The sequence below is a fragment of the Camellia sinensis genome, chromosome 9 (assembly GCF_055761805.1).
Source record: "Camellia sinensis isolate YWXY chromosome 9, ASM5576180v1, whole genome shotgun sequence".
Lineage (NCBI taxonomy): Eukaryota > Viridiplantae > Streptophyta > Magnoliopsida > Ericales > Theaceae > Camellia > Camellia sinensis.
The window spans coordinates 173,000,891-173,020,404 of NC_138969.1; the positions used below are offsets into that span (position 1 = coordinate 173,000,891).

Consider the following 19,514-nt stretch of genomic DNA (forward strand, 5'->3'; position numbering starts at 1 on the left):
ACATTATATTATATATTTGATCTATTATAAATTGTAGGCACTCCTCTTAATCCATTGAGAATAAATTTAAGAGTTTTACATGTAGGTCCTGATAAGTGAAATTATTATTTAATAAGTTTTGTGATAATTAATAATATATTTTTACAAAATTATTAAACAAAAATCATTAATTATTAATTGTTACAAAAAAATGTCACTAATTATTAGTTTTAGCGGCAGTTTAAAAAATGAAAGTTTGACCAATAAGTCTCATATTTTGGACTTATGATTCATATAGTTCCATATTTTTTTTTGTGATTCATTTAGTTTTTTTGGATATGCAATGAGTCATTTGTCTACCACATTAGAGTGTTACATTGGGAGAGTTACATTGAAGTGTTGAATTTGAGAAAAGAACATTAAGAAATTTTTTAACATGTTACATTTTTAGAGTATTACATTAGAGTGTTACATTTAGGAAAAATACTAAGGAGTCTTTTAATGTTAGAATGTTACGTCTAGAAAAAGTACACTAAGGAGTTTGTTACTGTGTTACATTGAAGTGTTACATTGAAGGATTTTTTTAATGTGTTATGTTGGATGAGTGTTACGTTTGAAAAAAGTATATTAAGGAATTTGTTAGTGTGTTATGCTTTTAGAGTGTTATATTGAAATGTTACATTTGATTAAAATACACTAAGAAGTCTTTTATTATTGAAGTGTTACATTTGAAAATAGTACATTAATAAAAAAGTGCTACATTGAAAAAGTACAGTAAAGAGTTTTTTTTGGAGTATTACATTTGAATATTATGTTGGAGTGTTACGTTTGAGTATTAAGTTGGAGTGTTACATTGGAGTAATGGAAATGTGATCTAAAAATTGGATCCAACTTCCCTAAGATAGTATCCCCCCAATGAGGAAGGGTAGAAACGTTCACCAAATTATACCAAAATTTAAAATAGGATATCACGATAAGGTTATCAAAACAAACATGACCTATGTGTATTAGAAAATCCATGGAACTGATTAGAGTAACTGATTTTCATATGGGACTTTATGATAACTTTTCCTTAAAAAGTTGTTACAAAAAAATTGACTAATTTTTAGCTTTCGACGATAATTTAAAAAATTCGTTACAAAAAGTCACTAATTATAAATTTTAGTGACAATATATAAAAATCGTGACAAAAAAAAGTAACTAATTATTAATTTTTAATGACATTTTTAATAGGACTAATTTTAATAGAACTTAATAAAAATTAAGTCTTACTACTAAGACTTATTGATAGTTTAGCTAAAAATTTATTAGATACTCTTTAAAAAGTGAATTAACATTGTTACAACTGAATTGCTATATTATTTGATTGAGCCCTACCTAAAAAAAGCTCATGAATAATTACTCATAGCAAATGATGAGTATCGATCCTTCAAAGTGACCTGTGGTGGTTTAACTCTACAGTAATATTACAAATTCACATTTAATTATTCAAAAATTATTTAAAATTGTCATCTTGTAATTAAGATTTATTTTATATATAACTTTTATACCACACAAATTCAATTTCAATCACACAACTCTCATCTATATATATAAGGAAAAGAGACTTTTTACTGAGAAATCTTCTAGGAACTCCAAATTCTCATTTTAATTTTCTTGATTTTCTTAATTTTAAATAATCACTTTTATTTGATAATCCCACATCGGGAAAAGAACGAAAAAAAATGAGTTGTTTTACTCATATAAAAAGAATCTTATAATCCCATCTCATTTAGTGAGTAGCCTTGTGAGAGTTTTACTCATATAAAATGAGTTTTTTACTAATTTTCTTGATTTTCTTAATTTTAAATAATTAAGAAAATTTCTATTGGTTAACTTTTAAATACATTGAAATCACATGAACAAGATTTTGGAATGAATTTGAAATGATCGAGTATGATAAATTCACCAACTTAAACTATGCCTCTCTAATTTCCGTTGGTTAACTTCCATTTACCTTTTATTTTACAATCTCACATTAAAAAAAAAAAAAAAAAAATTGTTTCATTTACATAAAGTGAATCTTATGCTCCCATTTATATAAGCAAAAGGAGATTTTTAGTGAGAAACCCAATGATCAATATCTCATACTTATTTTTTTGATTTTCTTAATTTTAAACAATTAAGAAAATCCCCAGCTTCTATTTTACTTTTATTTCACAATCTCATAGAGTTTTGATTTTAAAAATAATTTTGTATGAGATTTTGAAACTCTCATAATATTTACCTTAAAAATAATTATAATTCTACATCGAGAAAAGAAAGAAAAAGTGAATTGTTTCACTTATATAAAATGTTACAATCCCATATAAGGAACAGAAAGAAAAAGTGACTTATTTCACCTATATAAAATGAATATTATAAAGGGAGTTTTGAGAGTTTTAATATCTCATACTAATTTTCTTAATTTTAAGCAATTAATAAAATTTCAATTGGCTAACTTTTATTTGATAATCCCACATTGACAAAAGAAGAAAAAAGTGAATTGTTTAGGTTGAGATAATTTAGGTTGGAAGCTTTTATCATAGTTTAGGTTGATGATTCATCAAACTGTACGGTGAAAATATGCCTATCTAATAGGAGACCAATTTATATAATTTAAAGGCTTTTTTTAATAATTAATGTTATTGTTATTATAATAAAAGGGTTTCAAAATTTGGAGGTCGTCACCCATCTCCACCAATTAGGTCCATCTTGATTGCATGACTACAATTAATTATATTTTTAAAACAATATTTTGTTCTAAATGCAATGATGTAAGTTAATTCCATGATTATGACCACATGGATGACAATGTAAAAAGGCACATATCGAGAAGGAGAAGAAGTCAATTGATTAAATTTGATTTATTTTCAGTTTTTATTAGTAACATTCTAAACAAATTAAAATTCGATTTACTTTGAGCGTGACTATCATTTATAGTCACATAATTTTATTATATTTAATTTTTTAAAATAAATAATATATGTAATTTTATAAATAGATCATATATTTGTATTAAAGATAAGTATATTGAAATCATATGAACATGACTTTAGATCATATATTTTTATTAAAGATAAATACATTAAAATAAACTAAGATTAACCTTATTAAAAATTGAATGACTGAGATTGCTTAATTAAAAATGAACTTTCCGTCCAAACAACTATTAACTTTTATTTTACAATCCCACATCAGGAAACGGAGGAAAAAATGAGTTGTTTCACTATATAAACCTTATGCTCCCATTTGATATTGTAGTGTTGTATATGTTTCAGTGTAAGATAGTTTAAATTTTAAAATTAAAATAAAATTTAAAAGTTTTAATTAATTAATTTTTGTATAAGTTGGTTGGTCCTTTGACCTAGTTGATAGGGTAAACCGTTTTCAATTTGACTGATTCTCTGATTTAACTGCGATTTTAGCAGTTTTATCAAAATATATTGGTTAAATATAATTCAAAATAAATTAAAGATTGACCTAATTAAAAATAAAACGGCTAAGATTGCTTGATTCTAAATAAACTTTCCAGCTAGACAATTATTAACTTTTAAACAATTAAGAAAATTCTCACTGCCTAGTTTTCATTTAACTTTTATTTTATAATCCCAAGGAAAAAGTGAATCTTATACTCCTATTTATATAAGTAAAATGAGACTTTTTGTGAGAAGCGTTATGATCATACTAATTTTTTTATTTTTTTTTTATTTTAAACAATTGAAAAAATTCTAATTAACTAACTTCCACTTAATTTTTATTTTACATAATATAAAAAAATCAAATATAATTATTATATTTTTATTAAATAATATATGCTAGCTCAGAATAAATTCGAAGTACTTAAATGAAATTTATAGCATTTTTTTACACTCAGAGACAGAGAGAGAGGAGATATGGTCCCACGCATTTTTATTTGGATATGGACTTGAAGAGCGAAAAGTTGCAGCTCTTTCATTCGTGCCTGATGCCATCGCCCTTTGCTTCGGGTACGAGGGAGACAAAAGATTAAGGGTCATTGCTGTGTGATTCAATTTGAGATATATTATAAATTTATTGTTATAATTCGAATCATTCATTTTATAGGGTTTGTTCAGTATTTCATGTCTATCAAAAATCATATTAATCGGATATCAATAATTATATGATCGATAATCAAAAATATAAACAATAAGTTTTTCTTTTGAGAAATGACATAAAAAATATGCAACTCGATCATATAGTTATTAATATCTGATTAATATGATTTTTGATAGGCACGAAGTATTCAACAAACTCTACAAAATAAATGATTCGGATCATAAAAATAAGTCTATAATACACTTTAAATTAAGGCACAACAGTCACTGTTGTGTTACCCTCTCGGGAGAAATGGGAAATCAATAATTGGGATGAGGAGAGCTAGGATTACAATATTGGGGTTTGAAAGTCTAAAAGGTCAAATTAAGTTCAATTTAGACGACTATAATCAACAAATCACTATTAAAATCAAACTAAAAAATAATTACAAAAATTTATTTCATGAACTTCAATTTCAGTGATTTACCACTAGAAAAATATAAAGGAGAAGTAATATCACATAGTTTATCTAGTATATGAATGGTAATGAATTATAGATGGCACCATGTACACAAAATTTTAAAATTGTCACATACTAATGAATGAAAGATAAAAAAGCTTGGATATTATATATATATATATATAAGAAATAAAACAAGCAAAACTGTGGTACACACTCTTAAAAATGCATATTGTATGCCCTTTCAAAACTATACTACAATGATTGATAACAAAATCACAATAGTTAATAATTTTTTTCACCATAACAATACATAATATTTTAATATTTATAACATAATCATAATAATTCAATGTATAACATTAATAATCTGTAACAGAAACATTTTTTGTGATGCATCATTGCGTAACATAATTATAGTAATTTATATTAACATTACAAAAACTCCCAACTATTCTACACAATATAATACATAAGTAAAAAAATAAGAAGTTTGGGGGGCCAAATGCAATTAAGCAATATATGCATCATATAAATCACACATATCCTAACAACAATAATGACTTGGACTCCTTTTTTTTCCACTCCCTTGACCCACTCTTGACCTGATTGGTCACTTTTTTTACTTTTTTTTTTTTCTTCCAACAATCACCACCTGCCACGTGTGTGTAGGGGTGGTGGGAGTGATGATTGGAAGGGGTCTCAATCATCACGAAAAATGAGTTGGACCCCAACACCCCTACTGTTTTGTGATTGGTTCAAATTTTATTTTATTTTTTATTTATATATTTATTTTTCTGGTCTGCAAGTCACAATCCCCATGTAGTGGTGGGGTGCTGGGGTCTTCTCCCTGCTGGGGAGCAGGACTGCAATCATCACCCATCCTAACAATCGTAACAAAGTAGCAAGGGTAGTACCCCCTGCCCCCCTTTTTCCTCCGCCCTTGGTTTGGATGATATTATGCCAGAGGCCGAATCTAAGGGCTTAATAAAAAGGGGGCTTCATATTTATATTTGTTATCATAAAAATACTAAAAAACAAGGGTTGTAGCACATGCATCACATAAATCATATACATATCCTAATAATCCTCACAAAGTAGCAAGGCCAGGACCCCCCTCCATCACTGGTTTTGGCTATTATCCCGGGGGTCGAATCCAAGGTTTCATAAAAGGGGAGTTTCATATTATATCTATATATTATATAAGAAAAATAAAATTTTTAGTGAGAAATTTGTGAGAGTTTTAATATCTCATATTAATTTTTTTGATTTTTTTAATTTTAAATAATTAAAAAAAATTTCATTGGCTAATTTCCATTTAATCATATAAAAATAAAATTTTAATTAGTTTATAATTTATTTAATAATCTCACATCAGGAGAAGAAGAAAAAAATGAATTGTTTTACTCATATAAAGTGAATCTTATGCTCCCATTTAATATTATAATATTGTGCATCATTCAATATAGTTGAAATTTTAAAATAAAATTTAAAAGTTTTAATTAATTAATTTTTGTGTAAGTTGGTTGGTCTTTTGACTAAGCCGATTAGGCTGAATCATTTTTTATTTGACTGATTCGTTAGTTTACCCGCGATTTTAGCGATTTTATCAAAATATATTGATTAGATTTGCTTGATTCCAAATAAATTAAAGATTAATCTGATTAAAGATTGAGCAACTGAGATTGTTTGATTAGAAATAAATTTCCTACCCCAAATAATTGTTAACTTTTATTTTATAATCTCACATGTAAAAAAGAAAAAAAAAAGTGAATTATTTCACTTATATAAAGTGAACTTTAATATTGTAATGTTGTGCATGATTCAATTCAAGACAGTTTAAATTTTAAAATTAAAATAACAATTAAAAGTTTTAATTAATTAATTTTTGTATAAGTTAGTTGGTCATTTGACCTAATCGATTAGATTGAACCGTTTTCGATTTGACTGATTCGCCAATTTAAACGCGATTTCTCATATTGATTTTCTTAATTTTATACAATTAAAAAAAAATTTCATTGATTAGCTTTCATTTAACCATATAAAAATAAAACTCTAATTAGTTTATTATTTATTTTATAATCTCATATTGGGAGAAGAAGGAAAAAATGAATTGTTTTACTTATATAAAGTAAATCTTATACTCCCATTTAATATTATAGTGTTGTGCATAATTCAGTTTAAGATAATTTAAATTTTAAAATAAAAACTCTTATTAGTCTATAATATGATTTATTTTATAATCTCATATCAGGAGAAAAAGGAAAAAGTGAGTTGTTTTACTTATATAAAGTAAATCTTATACTCTTATTTAATATTGTAGTGTTGTACATATATTAATTCAAAACAATTTAAATTTTAAAATAAAATTTGAAAGTTTTAATTAATTAATTTTTGTATAAGTTGGTTGGTCTTTTGATTTAGCCGATTAGGCTGAATTATTTTTGGTTTGACCGATTTGCTGGCTTAACAACGATTTTAGCGATTTTGTCAAAATATATTGGTTAGATTTGTTTGATTCAAATAAATTTGTTTGATTGAAATAAACTAAAGATTGACTTGATTAATGATTGAACTACTGATTGCTTGATTAGAAATAAACTTCTAACCCAACAATTGTTAATTTTTATTTTATAATCCCACATCGGGAAAAAAGAAGGAAAAATTGAGTTGTTTTACTTATATAAAATGAACCTTATGCTCCTATTTAATATTATAGTGTTGTGTATATTTCAGCTCATGACAGTTTAAATTTTAAAATTAAAATAATATTTTAAAATTTTAATTAATTAATTTTTGTATAAGTTGGTTGGTCTTTTGACCTAGCCGATTAGGCTGAACTATTTTCGATTTGATTGATTCGCTGATTTAACCATGATTTTAGCGGTTTTATCAAAATATATTGGTTAGATTTGTTTGATTAAAAAAAAAAAACTAAAGATTGACAGAATTAAAGATTAAATGACTGACATTGTTTAATTCGAAATAAACTTCCAACCCGAACAATTGTTAATTTTTATTTTACATAATACCACATTAGGAAAAAGAAGTGAGTTGTTTTAATTATATAAAGTAAACATATACTCTCATTTAATATTGTAGTGGTGTGCATGTTTCAATTGAAAACTATTTAAATTTTAAAATAAAATAAAATTTAAAATTTTAATTAATTAATTTTTATGGAAATTGATTGGCCTTTTGATCAATTTTATCAATATATATTGTTTTATTTTAAAAAGGTATGTTTAAGTTTTATGAGAACCTTAGAAATTTTAACATAAAATAAACTAAAACTAAAAAATTTATAAAATGATATTTATTTTTAGTTTATGATAAATATATATTTTTTTTAATTCATTCTATTGTTTTCATATTTATCAATTAAATTATGATATCTATTTTTTATTATGAACTTAAAATATACAATTAATAACAACTGCAATATATATTTTAATAAAACGGTTACAATTTGATTCATTCTAAATTATTTTTCTATACTTTTTAAATAAATTTTATATTATTATTTAATTTTAAAATTATTTTTAATTATTTAGTTAGTTTGTGCATCGCACGAGTTCATTTGCTAATTATAAAAATACTAAAAAATAAGCTCAAAGAGAGAGAGAGAGAGAAAGAGAGAGAGAAGATTGTTTTTTTTTGGGGTACATCGGTATATAAGAAACAAAAGCAGGAACTACATCCTATTTCCCTCCTCAAAGAGGTATACAATATCCACAACTAGAAGATGCCGGATTTCCATTGGTGGGATGTTAACAATTAGAAGGTTAGTTGGTTGCTTTTCTCCTAGCTTTGCCAATGCATCAACACAGATGTTGGCTTCCCTCCGAATGTGCTGAATGGAGCAATCGCAGCCTCTCATGATAATGCGTGCATCCTCCACAATGCCTCTAAAAGGACATTTCTCGCCTAGGTCTTCGCTCAACAGTTGCACTACTTGCTCCGCATCTGTTTCTATTATTACTTGGTTCATACCTCACTGGAGTACTATTGTGAGTCCCTTGTAGACAGCCCACAGTTCCACTTCAAGACTGGTGCTGATCTCAAGTCTCCCATAAAAGCCGTTAATCCACATTCCTTTCTCATCCCGGAATAGACCACCAAAACCACCATCTCCTCCGTTCCGCCGAGTACTACCATCCGTATTGAGCTTAATTCTACCTGCACTTAGACAAGACCAAACACTTAGACTTTTAGATTTGAGAGGAGTTGTGATGTCTAAGTTGAAAGCTTGATAAATTTCTTTAGAGTAGTCAGATATGGTTTTCACACACTCATAAATATTTATGGATTTATTTTCTAAAACCATGTTGTTTCGGTTTTTCCAAATTATCTAGATTGTGATGAAGAACAAAGGACGTTGCTTATTATTCCTTTTCGCATGCCGAATAATCCACTCTTTCCAAGGTAAATGTAGCATTTCAGAATACCAGTCCCTACTGAATATTTGACACCAAACCTGCATGGCTTTTGGATAAAGCCTTAACAAGTGATCAATGTCCTCCACACCCTCACAGCAAGGGCATTTTGAATATGTTGCAAGACTCCTCAAATTCCTCAAATGGTTAGTTAGAACTTTCTCATGTAGGACAAGCCACACAAAGCTCTTAAGCTTTTGAGGGGCCTTAAGTTTCCATATCCAACCCCAATCACCTTCCTGATTACAATGATCAACAAGTAAAGCATAGGCAATGGATGTAGAGAACTCTCCATCAGGGGATTTAACCCATCTATGAGTGTCCTCTACACTTCTAGTTCGAGGCTGTTGCATTTTCAAAATTTCCCCTACCAAAGACAAGGGTAACAAGTTGTGCATAATATTTAAATCCCATTCACCATATTCATCAAGAAGGGAAGCCACAGTGCAAGTTTCAGAGTTCGAAAAATGGTTGGTGGGTATATTCAAGTTTGTTTCAAAAACCCCATCACCACACCACCAATCTTGCCAAACCCTCACTTTGAATTTATCTCGGCTAAAGTGAATCAGGAGTTGGTTATTTTTTGAAACTACTGTTATTTCTACGAGTTCTAGTTCGGTTATTGTCTGAATTGATCTACATATATAGGATAAATAGTATCCTAGTTCGGTTACATCATGATTTTGGATCAAAGACTAGTCTTCTACAGGATATATCATATACTCATGCGTTCTACTGTTAAAGTTTTTTCTAATAAAAGTACAGAGCAAAGCAAGATAGAAAAAGTGTTTGCAAAAAGCACACAAAACAAACTACAATGGATTAAACGAAAGCAGAAAGTAGAAAAAACAAAACAGATTTTTTGAAGCTTACCAGAAGAAGAAGATGAAGCTGGAGATGGGAGCAACAGCACCAACGAAGAACACGAACTCAGGGAACTCAGAGGTTGGAGAAGCAGAGGCACGGAGAGAGAAGAAGGTGAATAGTGTAGGTGAATGATTCAAAGACAGAATGATTGCTTTGTGGAAAGAGAGAGAAAGGGCGGGAACTGTTCAAAAATTGCGAAATACGAAGACGGCGTTGACAGCTGCCTTCCGCGAATGGGAACGTGCCACGTGTATACGGAATCGAAAGCGATTCAGTTTTTGGTGATTGAAAAGACATTGTGACCGGATGAGAGCGGCTCGGTTTAAGTTTAGCTCGGCAGGATAAGCTAAATGGTTGTAGCTCGGCTGGAAGGTTTGGGGACTATAGCTCGGCTGATGAACAGATAATCCCTATCATGCTAGGCAGATGGAATTAAGGGGCAATTGAGAGGGTAATTTATGTATATAAATTGGGTCGAGTTGGGTGTTGAGCCGAGATAGGTCCGAATACGAAAGACAGTGGATACAACGGTCAAAAGGAGTACTACGGTTAGTTCGGTTGTCAGATTTGGCTTGGGGGTAGCTCGATTGCGGCATATTACAGATTAGCCCGGTCATCTCCTCTAACCAGAGTAAGACAACTTCAGGGAAGTTTGAGTTAGTTCGGCTTGACACTTCTATGGATAGCTCGGTCTTAGCATTCGCAGTCGGGATAGAAGCAAGGAAGGGAAGAGCCGAACTAGTAGTCAAATCAGCCATACCTGCCTGTATAGTATGGTAGTGTTATTCCGGTCGTATGGTAGTTCGGCCATAGTAAAAACCATCTCACTTAGTTTAAGCAGTAGGAGGGGGGGAATTAAAGGATAAGCATTATCCTACAAGAGTATGAATCCTAGGAGGACTCTACATGGAGGAGTAAAAGTCCTACTAGGATTGTGCCACATGAAACCTATAAAAGCTCACAAACATCACCTTGGAGGAGGTAACACACAATTTTGCTTTCTGAATACACAGAGCTTTGTCTATTTGTCAAGTTTGCTGACTTAGGCATCGGAGGGGTTTCCGGCACACACCCGCCGGCTAGCTCACGTTTGTGTTTTCAGGTGACAAAGTGACGTCGTACGGAGGAGCACGGACTTAGTCAACAGGATTATATGAGAAGGTACATTTCTTTCCCGTACAATAGGCAATGGATGTAGAGAACTCTCCATCAGGGGATTTAACCCATCTATGAGTGTCCTCTACACTTCTAGTTCGAGGCTGTTGCATTTTCAAAATTTCCCCTACCAAAGGCAAGGGTAACAAGTTGTGCATAATATTTAAATCCCATTCACCATATTCATCAAGAAGGGAAGCCACAGTGCAAGTTTCAGAGTTCGAAAAATGGTTGGTGGGTATATTCAAGTTTGTTTCAAAAACCCCATCACCACACCACCAATCTTGCCAAACCCTCACTTTGGACCCTCTGCCAAGGGTCCATCTCACCCCTTTAACAAGGAGCTCTCTAGTATTTAACATACCTTTCCAAGTATGTGAAATAATCTTGCCTTTCCTTATAAATAAAAAAGGTTGCTGCCTCAAATATTTTTGTTTAGGCACCTCCACCCATAAACAATTTTCCTCTTTTATCATTTTCCATCCCAACTTGGACAAAAGGGCAAGATTTTGATCTCTAGCCTTTTGAATCTCAAGTCCACCATTTTTTTCAGCTTGCAAACCTGATTCCAATTCACAAGGTACACTTTTCTCTTTTTGGAGGTATCACCCCAAAGAAAGTTTCGGTTAATTTTATTAATCTCATCAAAAACTTTTCGTGGGATCTCCGTTGTGTGCATGGCATAAGCTGGCATAGCACTAGTAACTGGTTGAATTACAGTTGCCCTCCTTGCCAAGGACAACATTCTAGTTTTCCATCCAGCAAGTTTATTTTTGAGTTTTTCCAAGATATAATTATAGTTATTTTTGCTCACTCTAGTATGAAGCAAAGGTATCCCAAGATATTTCCCCATATTTTGCGTTAAAGAAATACCACATTTGTTACTCAAGTTACGAGCTCTGTGTCGTTCTATGTTAGAAGACACATACATGTGAGATTTTTGTAGATTAACCCTTAGCCCAGAGATGGTACTAAACTCATCCAGCACTTTCAAGATGGTGGTACAATTTTTTTCATTTGCTTTAGCAAATAAAATCAAATCGTAAACAAAGAATAAGTGAGAAATAATAGAACCATTCTTAGCCAAGCTAAGTCCCATCCACTCATTTTCATGCACTTTTTGACTAATCATAGAAGAGAGCCTTTCCATGAATAACACAAAAAGGTAAGGGGATAGAGGATCTGCTTGCCGTAAACCCTTAGCAGGTTGGAACTCTTCAAAAGGTTGGCCATTCCAAATGATAGTAGTAGACACACTAGAAACACAACTCATAATTAACTCCACCAGTTTCCCATCTAATTGAAACTCATTCAGAGTTTGTTCAAGAAAATTCCAAGATATATTATCATAAGCCTTTTCGAGGTCAACCTTAAAAATCATGTAACCCACATTCCCTTTTTTCTTTCTCAAAGTGTGTAGAGCTTCCTGAGTAATAATGATGTTGTCATGAGTGGATCTACCTGGAATAAAGCTACTTTGGGTTGGGCTAATGATAGTGTTCAGAAGAGGTCTAATGCGGTTGACAATGATTTTAGATACAATTTTGTAGGTCACATTGCACAAACTGATAGGCCTGAACTGTTTCACATTTTCCAGATTGGCAATTTTAGGGATAAGAGCTATAAAAGTTCTATTTACCTCGGGAGGAATGGAACATGTGGCAAAGCAGTGTTTGACAAAGTTGATCACAGACCTTCCCACTATATCCCAAAAGGTATGGTAAAATATGGCTTGGTACCCATTCGGACCCGGGCCTTAAAGGCTTTGATGTTTCTAACTGCACTCCATATCTCATCATCAGAGACATCCCTACTCATCTCAACTTGATCATCAGGACTTAAGCAATTGGTCAAGTTGTTCCAGTGATCAAGACAAATAGTGTGGTTAAAAGCAAACAAATTTTGAAGATGAGAATTGACCAGAGTTTTTAAAACAGTGGGATTGTCAACCCAAATCCCCTCATCCGTTTTCAAAACTTTAATTTTAGCCTTCCTTATCTTAATAATGGTAGACATGTAGAAAAACTTGGTATTTCGCTCTCCCTGGGTAATCCAATTAGCCTGAGATTTTTGGAACCAAAGCAATTCTTCTTGATACAAGATTTTATTAAACTCAGCAATAAGTTCAATTTCCAGTTGATGCAGATTATGAGAAACATACTTAGCTTGTGAAATTTGGATTCCATTGATCCTACCCAGTAGCCAACATTTGCATTTGAAAATGTTGCCAAAAACATTTTTGTTCCAAACCTGAACCACAGATGTCAAGCAATCCAAATTTCCTAAGAAGTTGATCTGGTTATGCTTTGACCAACTATTATCAACAACTTCCCGGAATCCCTCATGGGATATCCAAGCAGCTTGGAATTTAAAGGAGGGACAAGAGGTGCTAGAAGGATGTGTACCTTGAGTATGAACGATTAGGGGAGAATGGTTCGAATAAGTACGAGGTAGGTTTCAAACATATCCTTCTGGAAATAAAGTTCTCCATTCTATATTGCACAGGGCCCGATCCAGTCTGACCAAAGTGTTAGCCCACCATTTTCTGTTATTTGTCCAAGTGAGCCTTGGACCAACACAACCTAAATCCATAAGAGAGCATTTGTTAACTCTATCAATGAACTTCTGACTTCATCTGTGGCTTTGGCTTGAACTTTGGCTCTGTTGAAACGAATAACTCCTTTTTTCCTCAGAACTTGAATAATCATTAAAATCCCCTGTAACCAGCCATGGTTCTTGGGTATTTTGCGCAATTGTTTCCAACCCATTCTGGAGTTCATCTCTCAGTCTGTGATTTGGGCTTGCATAGATGGCGGATAGTACCCAGTCTGGGTACTCTTGGCGTGAGATTGTAGCCGTGATCATCTGGGACTTAGCTTCGGTGACACGAACATTAGCATGGCTAGGATTCCACAATAACCAAATTCCTCCACTCCTCCCAATTGAATCAACATGAGTTAAGGTAGTATATCCCAAGTTATTGAAGAACATACCTATAGTGTTTAATTCCACTTTGGTCTCCATTAGGATAAGCATGTCAGGTTTGTGCATTTGTACCAATTCGCACAAATTCTGCCTAAATCGATTGTTACCAGCGCCCCTACAGTTCCATATCAGCAGATCCATTGACGAAATTTGAAGGGTTGGCCTGTCCGCTGACTTAGAGAGTCCCAGTAAGCTTGGTTCTGATTTGTCTCCATTTCTTTCGCTGGCTTCACAAGTACCATGTGTCTCACATTGTGCGAGTCTATCTCCCACCAAGGTTGAATCAGAAGCTTCACTTCTTCTAGCCACCAATCTATTCCGACGTGGTGATATACTTCTTTCTCGAGTTCTAAAAATAGTAGAGTCCTGAATTGATCCACTCGATGCTCGGTCATTAAAATGTTCTATGCGATTTCCTCTATTAGCTCTTTTCACCTGTGTTTCGCTAGCCTCAGGTTGTTTACCTCCGCTGGCTTTCGATCGATTTGGTGAGATTTTACTGCCTAACGTTACAGTTAAACTCTTGGAGACAAAGGGAGGCTTAGAAACAGTTGAAATGTTAGGGTTTCCTTGATTACAAGCTTTACCTGGGTTAATATTCGGTGCCTCTTGATGGTTAGTGGGTTGATTGGCCTGATGGGATACTTCATCTGGCCTATGTTGAGCAACTGGCCCTACACCCTATCTGCACTCCTTCATGGGTTTGGCTAGGTCCATATTCGTTACTGGAGAGAGTTGTAGAGATAAATCTGGTGAGCCCCTAGGTTGGTCGTTAGACGTGATACTTATATCAGTAATAAGGCCCATATCTAGGTCCACGTACGTCCTCTGGCCTCCACTGCTTCTTTGGGCTTCACTACTTTTCCCATGCTCTTTATACATTAACACTTCCAATGCCCATTCTTTGAAAGAGTGTGGATTGGCCTGCAGTGTAAGATTGCTGTTTCTTGGCCCAATTTGCCTTGGCCTGATCTAGTAACTTTCTTGTCTCAACAGATCAAGGGTAAGTCCTTGAAGGCCATTATCTCTAGACTTGTGTTTACTTGTACTATTTATCACTTGTGGTTAGCTCGAAATAATAACTTTTTTAACCAAGTCTTAATTCCAGAAAAGGTAGTTATTAAATTGATTGTGGACATGATTAGATTCTGTATACTATCTTTTATTAACATGAAAAGCTGCCTTAGTGACAGATGGTGGTTGAACACTTGGAGTCTCCCTTAGTCTATCTTAGAAGGCTATACAGGCATAGAAGGAGGCACTAGAAGAATGAGGGATAATGGGAGTTCAGTAAATGTGGGTTGAGTGAAAGTAAGCAAGAGTATGTGTTTTCTAATGATTTGTTTCTTGTGTAGCTCAGTGCTTGTTTGTCACGACCCAAACCCGGCCCTATGGGTTTAGCACCGTAACCGGCCAGTAATCTGAGATTACCGAAGGCCTGCAGAACAGTAATACAGTAAAACAGAGTACAGGGCCTGGCGGAAGCCAATACAGTAATTAAACAATGTCCAATGAGCTGTGACAGTCTGTATGCCAAAAAGATTTTTCATGCATTCATACATAAACAGTACAGAACAGTATGCACAATATTTACATTCATTCAAACTAGGGACTCTACCCTAGATAGCGGTACAGTGAACAGTCCGTCTACACAAAACAGTGAAACAGTACAGAAGGGGGAATTCTTAAAACACCCCTAAGCCTTAGCAGATAGGCTCGGAACCTCGCAGTGAGGCACGAAGGCTGGCTTGACAAAACTGGAGTCTAACCCTGACGCTCCTAGCTGCGGTCTGGTGGCTGAGCACCTACATATATATATATAAACAGTGAGCTAAAGCCCAGTGAATAACACAATATGTAAAGAGGTTAAGAATGAATGTCCTTACAGTATGAAAACAGTTCATTTCAATCAGTCATTCAGTTGTTCAGTACAGTAAATAGTCATATGTGGTACATCCATTAGTATAACAGTAACAGTAGGTCTTAAAAGACCGAACAGTAATGATGGCCATCAGTCAGTAAACAGTAGTGGTTCCACGAGGGAGCCGACAGAGATCTCTGTAACAGTAACAGTAACAGTAAACCGTAGGTACTAAGGATGCCACAGTACAGTTCAGAAATAAAGGACATACATTCATTCAGTAAATAATACCAGTTCAGTAACAGTTCAGTTCAGTATTCAAAAGATAATCAGTTGAACATATCTTTACACAATTGTTACTCACAGAGTTCGGGCTACAGTATGCTAGAGCGTGTCTCTCCAGTCGCCAACCCTACACAGTTCACAGGTTGAACACACTAAGCTACACAGTTGGGAAATAACATAACTTAATCCCTAATATGCCTCGGCGTGTTCTGCATCTATATCCTCACTAAGATGTCTTAAACTAGGCCTAAGAATGCCTAGGATGGGATGAGGATGCAAAGATGCTACCAGAAAACAGTTTCAGAAAAACAGAGTCCCGCTCGAGCGCATGTTTCCCCGCTCGAGCGGTGATGCAACAAAGGTACACGCTCGAGCGTAAACTTTCCCGCTCGAGCGTACTGTAAAAGTACTGGATGGGTGAAATCTCCGCTCGACGCCCGCTCGAGCTTGAGACATGACTCCGCTCGAGCTCCCAATCCTTCGCTCGAGCGGACTGTAAAACAGTGCAGAGAGATGCTGGATGCTCGAATTCTCCGCTCGAGCGCCAAGTTCCCCGCTCGAGCGGAAGTGCAGAATCTGGGAATTCCAGATTGCACCTCCAAGCTCAGACTCAAACTAAATGCATCAAAACCGATCCTCTTGGCCTCATTTTCTAGAAAACATTTATAAACACATAGAATAACATGTTTTAAAGCTCAATTTGAGAAATCAAAGCCCAAGGGTGTTTAATTCAAACTCAATTTCAATCCATTTTTCAAGAACAATATGAACATGCAAACGTGCATGGATTCAAACCAAATTCAACCTTCAAAGCTTGTTCAAATGGACTCATTTCTTCAAGAACATGATGAATTCATGGAGTATGACCAAAAGATGGACATGCATGTGAGGAAACATGGACTACAACCTCAAAACTCATTAATTCAAACATGCATGCATGAAATGAGCTTCAATTCAACATGTATGCACCAAAACATGGCTTAACTCTACAATTAAAGCATGAATTGTGCAAGAATGGATTCTAAGACAACAACAAGAAGATGAATGTCCTACCTTAGTCTTGTGTACAAGGTCTAGGAGCTCAAAGTAGCAATCAACACTTCAATTCCAAGCAAGATCAAGCAAATCTCTCAAGCACAACTCAACTCTCTCTCACTCTCTAACTTGGGTCGGTTGAGGCAAGAAGAGGAGAAGAAAATGTTTGTTTGATCAATACGTGGAGTGTATACAAGGTTCAAGAGATAGTGGTCCACTAAGTGGCGGAACGGTAATTAAACCAAACTATGCGATTAATCAATATTTAATCTATTTGAATCATACCTAATCAATTTTCAGATAATTATACTATAAAATCACATTAATCCTAAGGATCATGGAACACTAATCGGTTTCAGATTCGGCCGCCGATAAGGCCTTCAATTAGCAGTTTAAACATATAAACATGAACAGATAATCAGACAATCAAACAGATAGAATGCAATTAACTAACATATACTCAGTCAATTCAATTTCAATTTCAGTCAGTCAGTTCAGTACTTAAAATCAGTTCAATTATCAGTAATCAATGTTTAACGGTAATCAGTGGTGAGGGTTATTACATTGTTGGAATAAAGATAAATTATAACCAATGTGGGTTAAGGGCTGTGGGCGCATCTATAATACAAAACCTGTCATTGCCCATATAGTTTAATTCTAATATACTACATATATAGCCATACTTTATCTATTTTCCAAGTATAGGAGGCAATGAAGATATATGTTGAAACCATGTTGTGTGGGTTGAGTGATAAGAGCTTATATATTGTGTGCTTGTTTTTTCCTGTCAAGTGCTATGAGCTTCTAAATAGAGGGTTGAGTGATGTGAGCATATATGTTATTTGTGTTGGTGATTGTGAATTGGAAAAAATGCTTATGGTAATACAACCTTGTCTACTTGAGGTGTTCTTAGGTAATATCCTATATTAGACAGGTTTTATTAACATAAAGTGGAAGAAAGTTGGGCGTTGGGGCTGCTAGAATCAAAGGCAGCTGGATGCACCTTGCTGGAAGGAAGCTGCAAGCATAGATGGTTGCTGGGAGCACCTAAAGTGTGAAGAAAGTTTACTCTAATTTGTATATATTTGTCTAGTGCTAGTTTTTGTCCAGATAAGACCTCTTTTGGCCTACCCTTGCTGGCTGTGATTGCTCTTGTACGGTGTTTATCTTTGTTTTGGGTGGTTGAGAACGTAAAATATGTTCATGTTCAACATACACTCTGTATGAGATTCCTGAACGTATTAAAATCTTTTAATTTGAACTGATAGACATTTTGTGTTGATTGCTATGGTGAATATGAACAGGTGAATACATAGTTTAATCTTTTAGTGGTGGCAGATTTTTGCTATGTTGGCAGTACTAAATAGGTGCGCAGTATTGCTTCGTTTTTGCTGTGTTGGCAGTTTTTGTATAGCTTATGTTAGGGCTTGGGGCATGCCCCTTGTATTAGTGTAACCTCTTGTCTTTTTAATTTATGACTTATTCACCAAAACAGAAAAAAAAAAACAAAAAAAAGGGACCCAAATAAGACTTGTTGGAAACTTCCTTCCCCTACAATACATAGTTTTGTGTAAAAATATTGCAGTTATGATCTATTTTTGTATTGACTTTTCCAGTTGCGTCTTATATATATACATATATATATCAAAATGATTCGATAATCATATATATATATTTTTTTGCGTCTTATCTATTTTTTTGTAACTCCTTATTCACAAAATATATATATATACATATATATATCAAAATGATTCGATAATCATCGCTAACAGATAATTTATCAAATTTGAAAAAAAAAAGATTTCCAAAATAAATTATATATTCATTTTGTGTAGACAAATTACCAAATAATAGTTCTATAGTTAGCTTGATTAGGTCTCATTTAGGAACTTACTATTTTAATAATTTTAATTTTTTAACTAAAATATGAGATAAAAAAATTTAATATGTTTGGGATGATTTTTTTTTAAAAAAAAAACGTGTAAAAAGTAAAGAGAAAAGAAAATCTTTATTTTATTTTATTTTTTTGTTTTTTGATTTTTAATTTTTTTTGGTGACATTTTAAGCTTTTGAACTATTTTGTTAACTACCCAAACAAGCTCTAACTACTAGCTTTCTTGAGAATTATGTCATTGGCCTGTCACTTGTTGCCATAGTGTTGTAAATATTTGAATTAGATAATTAGGATTATTTTTTTCAGCAGTGATTTAGACCCACTCAAACTTCAACCCCCACCACCCCACACACACGTGGCGGGTGGTGATTGGAGGAGGAGAAAAGAAAGAAAAAGAAAAAGAAAAAGTGACCAATTAAAAAAGAAATGGGGTCAAAAGGGATAGGGGAAAAGGGGTCCCAATCTTTATTCTATTTTTTT

General features: G+C 33.2%; 1 protein-coding gene across 1 annotated transcript; it reads right to left on the reverse strand.

Annotated features, from left to right (window-relative positions):
- Window positions 1-8,521: 8,521 nt before the first annotated feature.
- On the reverse strand, window positions 8,522-14,100 carry LOC145799912 (uncharacterized). Its single transcript, XM_082889562.1, has 6 exons — window positions 13,671-14,100; window positions 13,498-13,556; window positions 12,754-13,224; window positions 11,537-12,553; window positions 8,994-9,191; window positions 8,522-8,695 (listed from the first exon to the last, which is right to left on the reverse strand). The coding sequence occupies exons 1-6, from the start codon at window positions 14,098-14,100 to the stop codon at window positions 8,522-8,524; spliced, it is 2,349 nt and encodes a 782-aa protein (XP_082745688.1).
- Window positions 14,101-19,514: the final 5,414 nt, after the last annotated feature.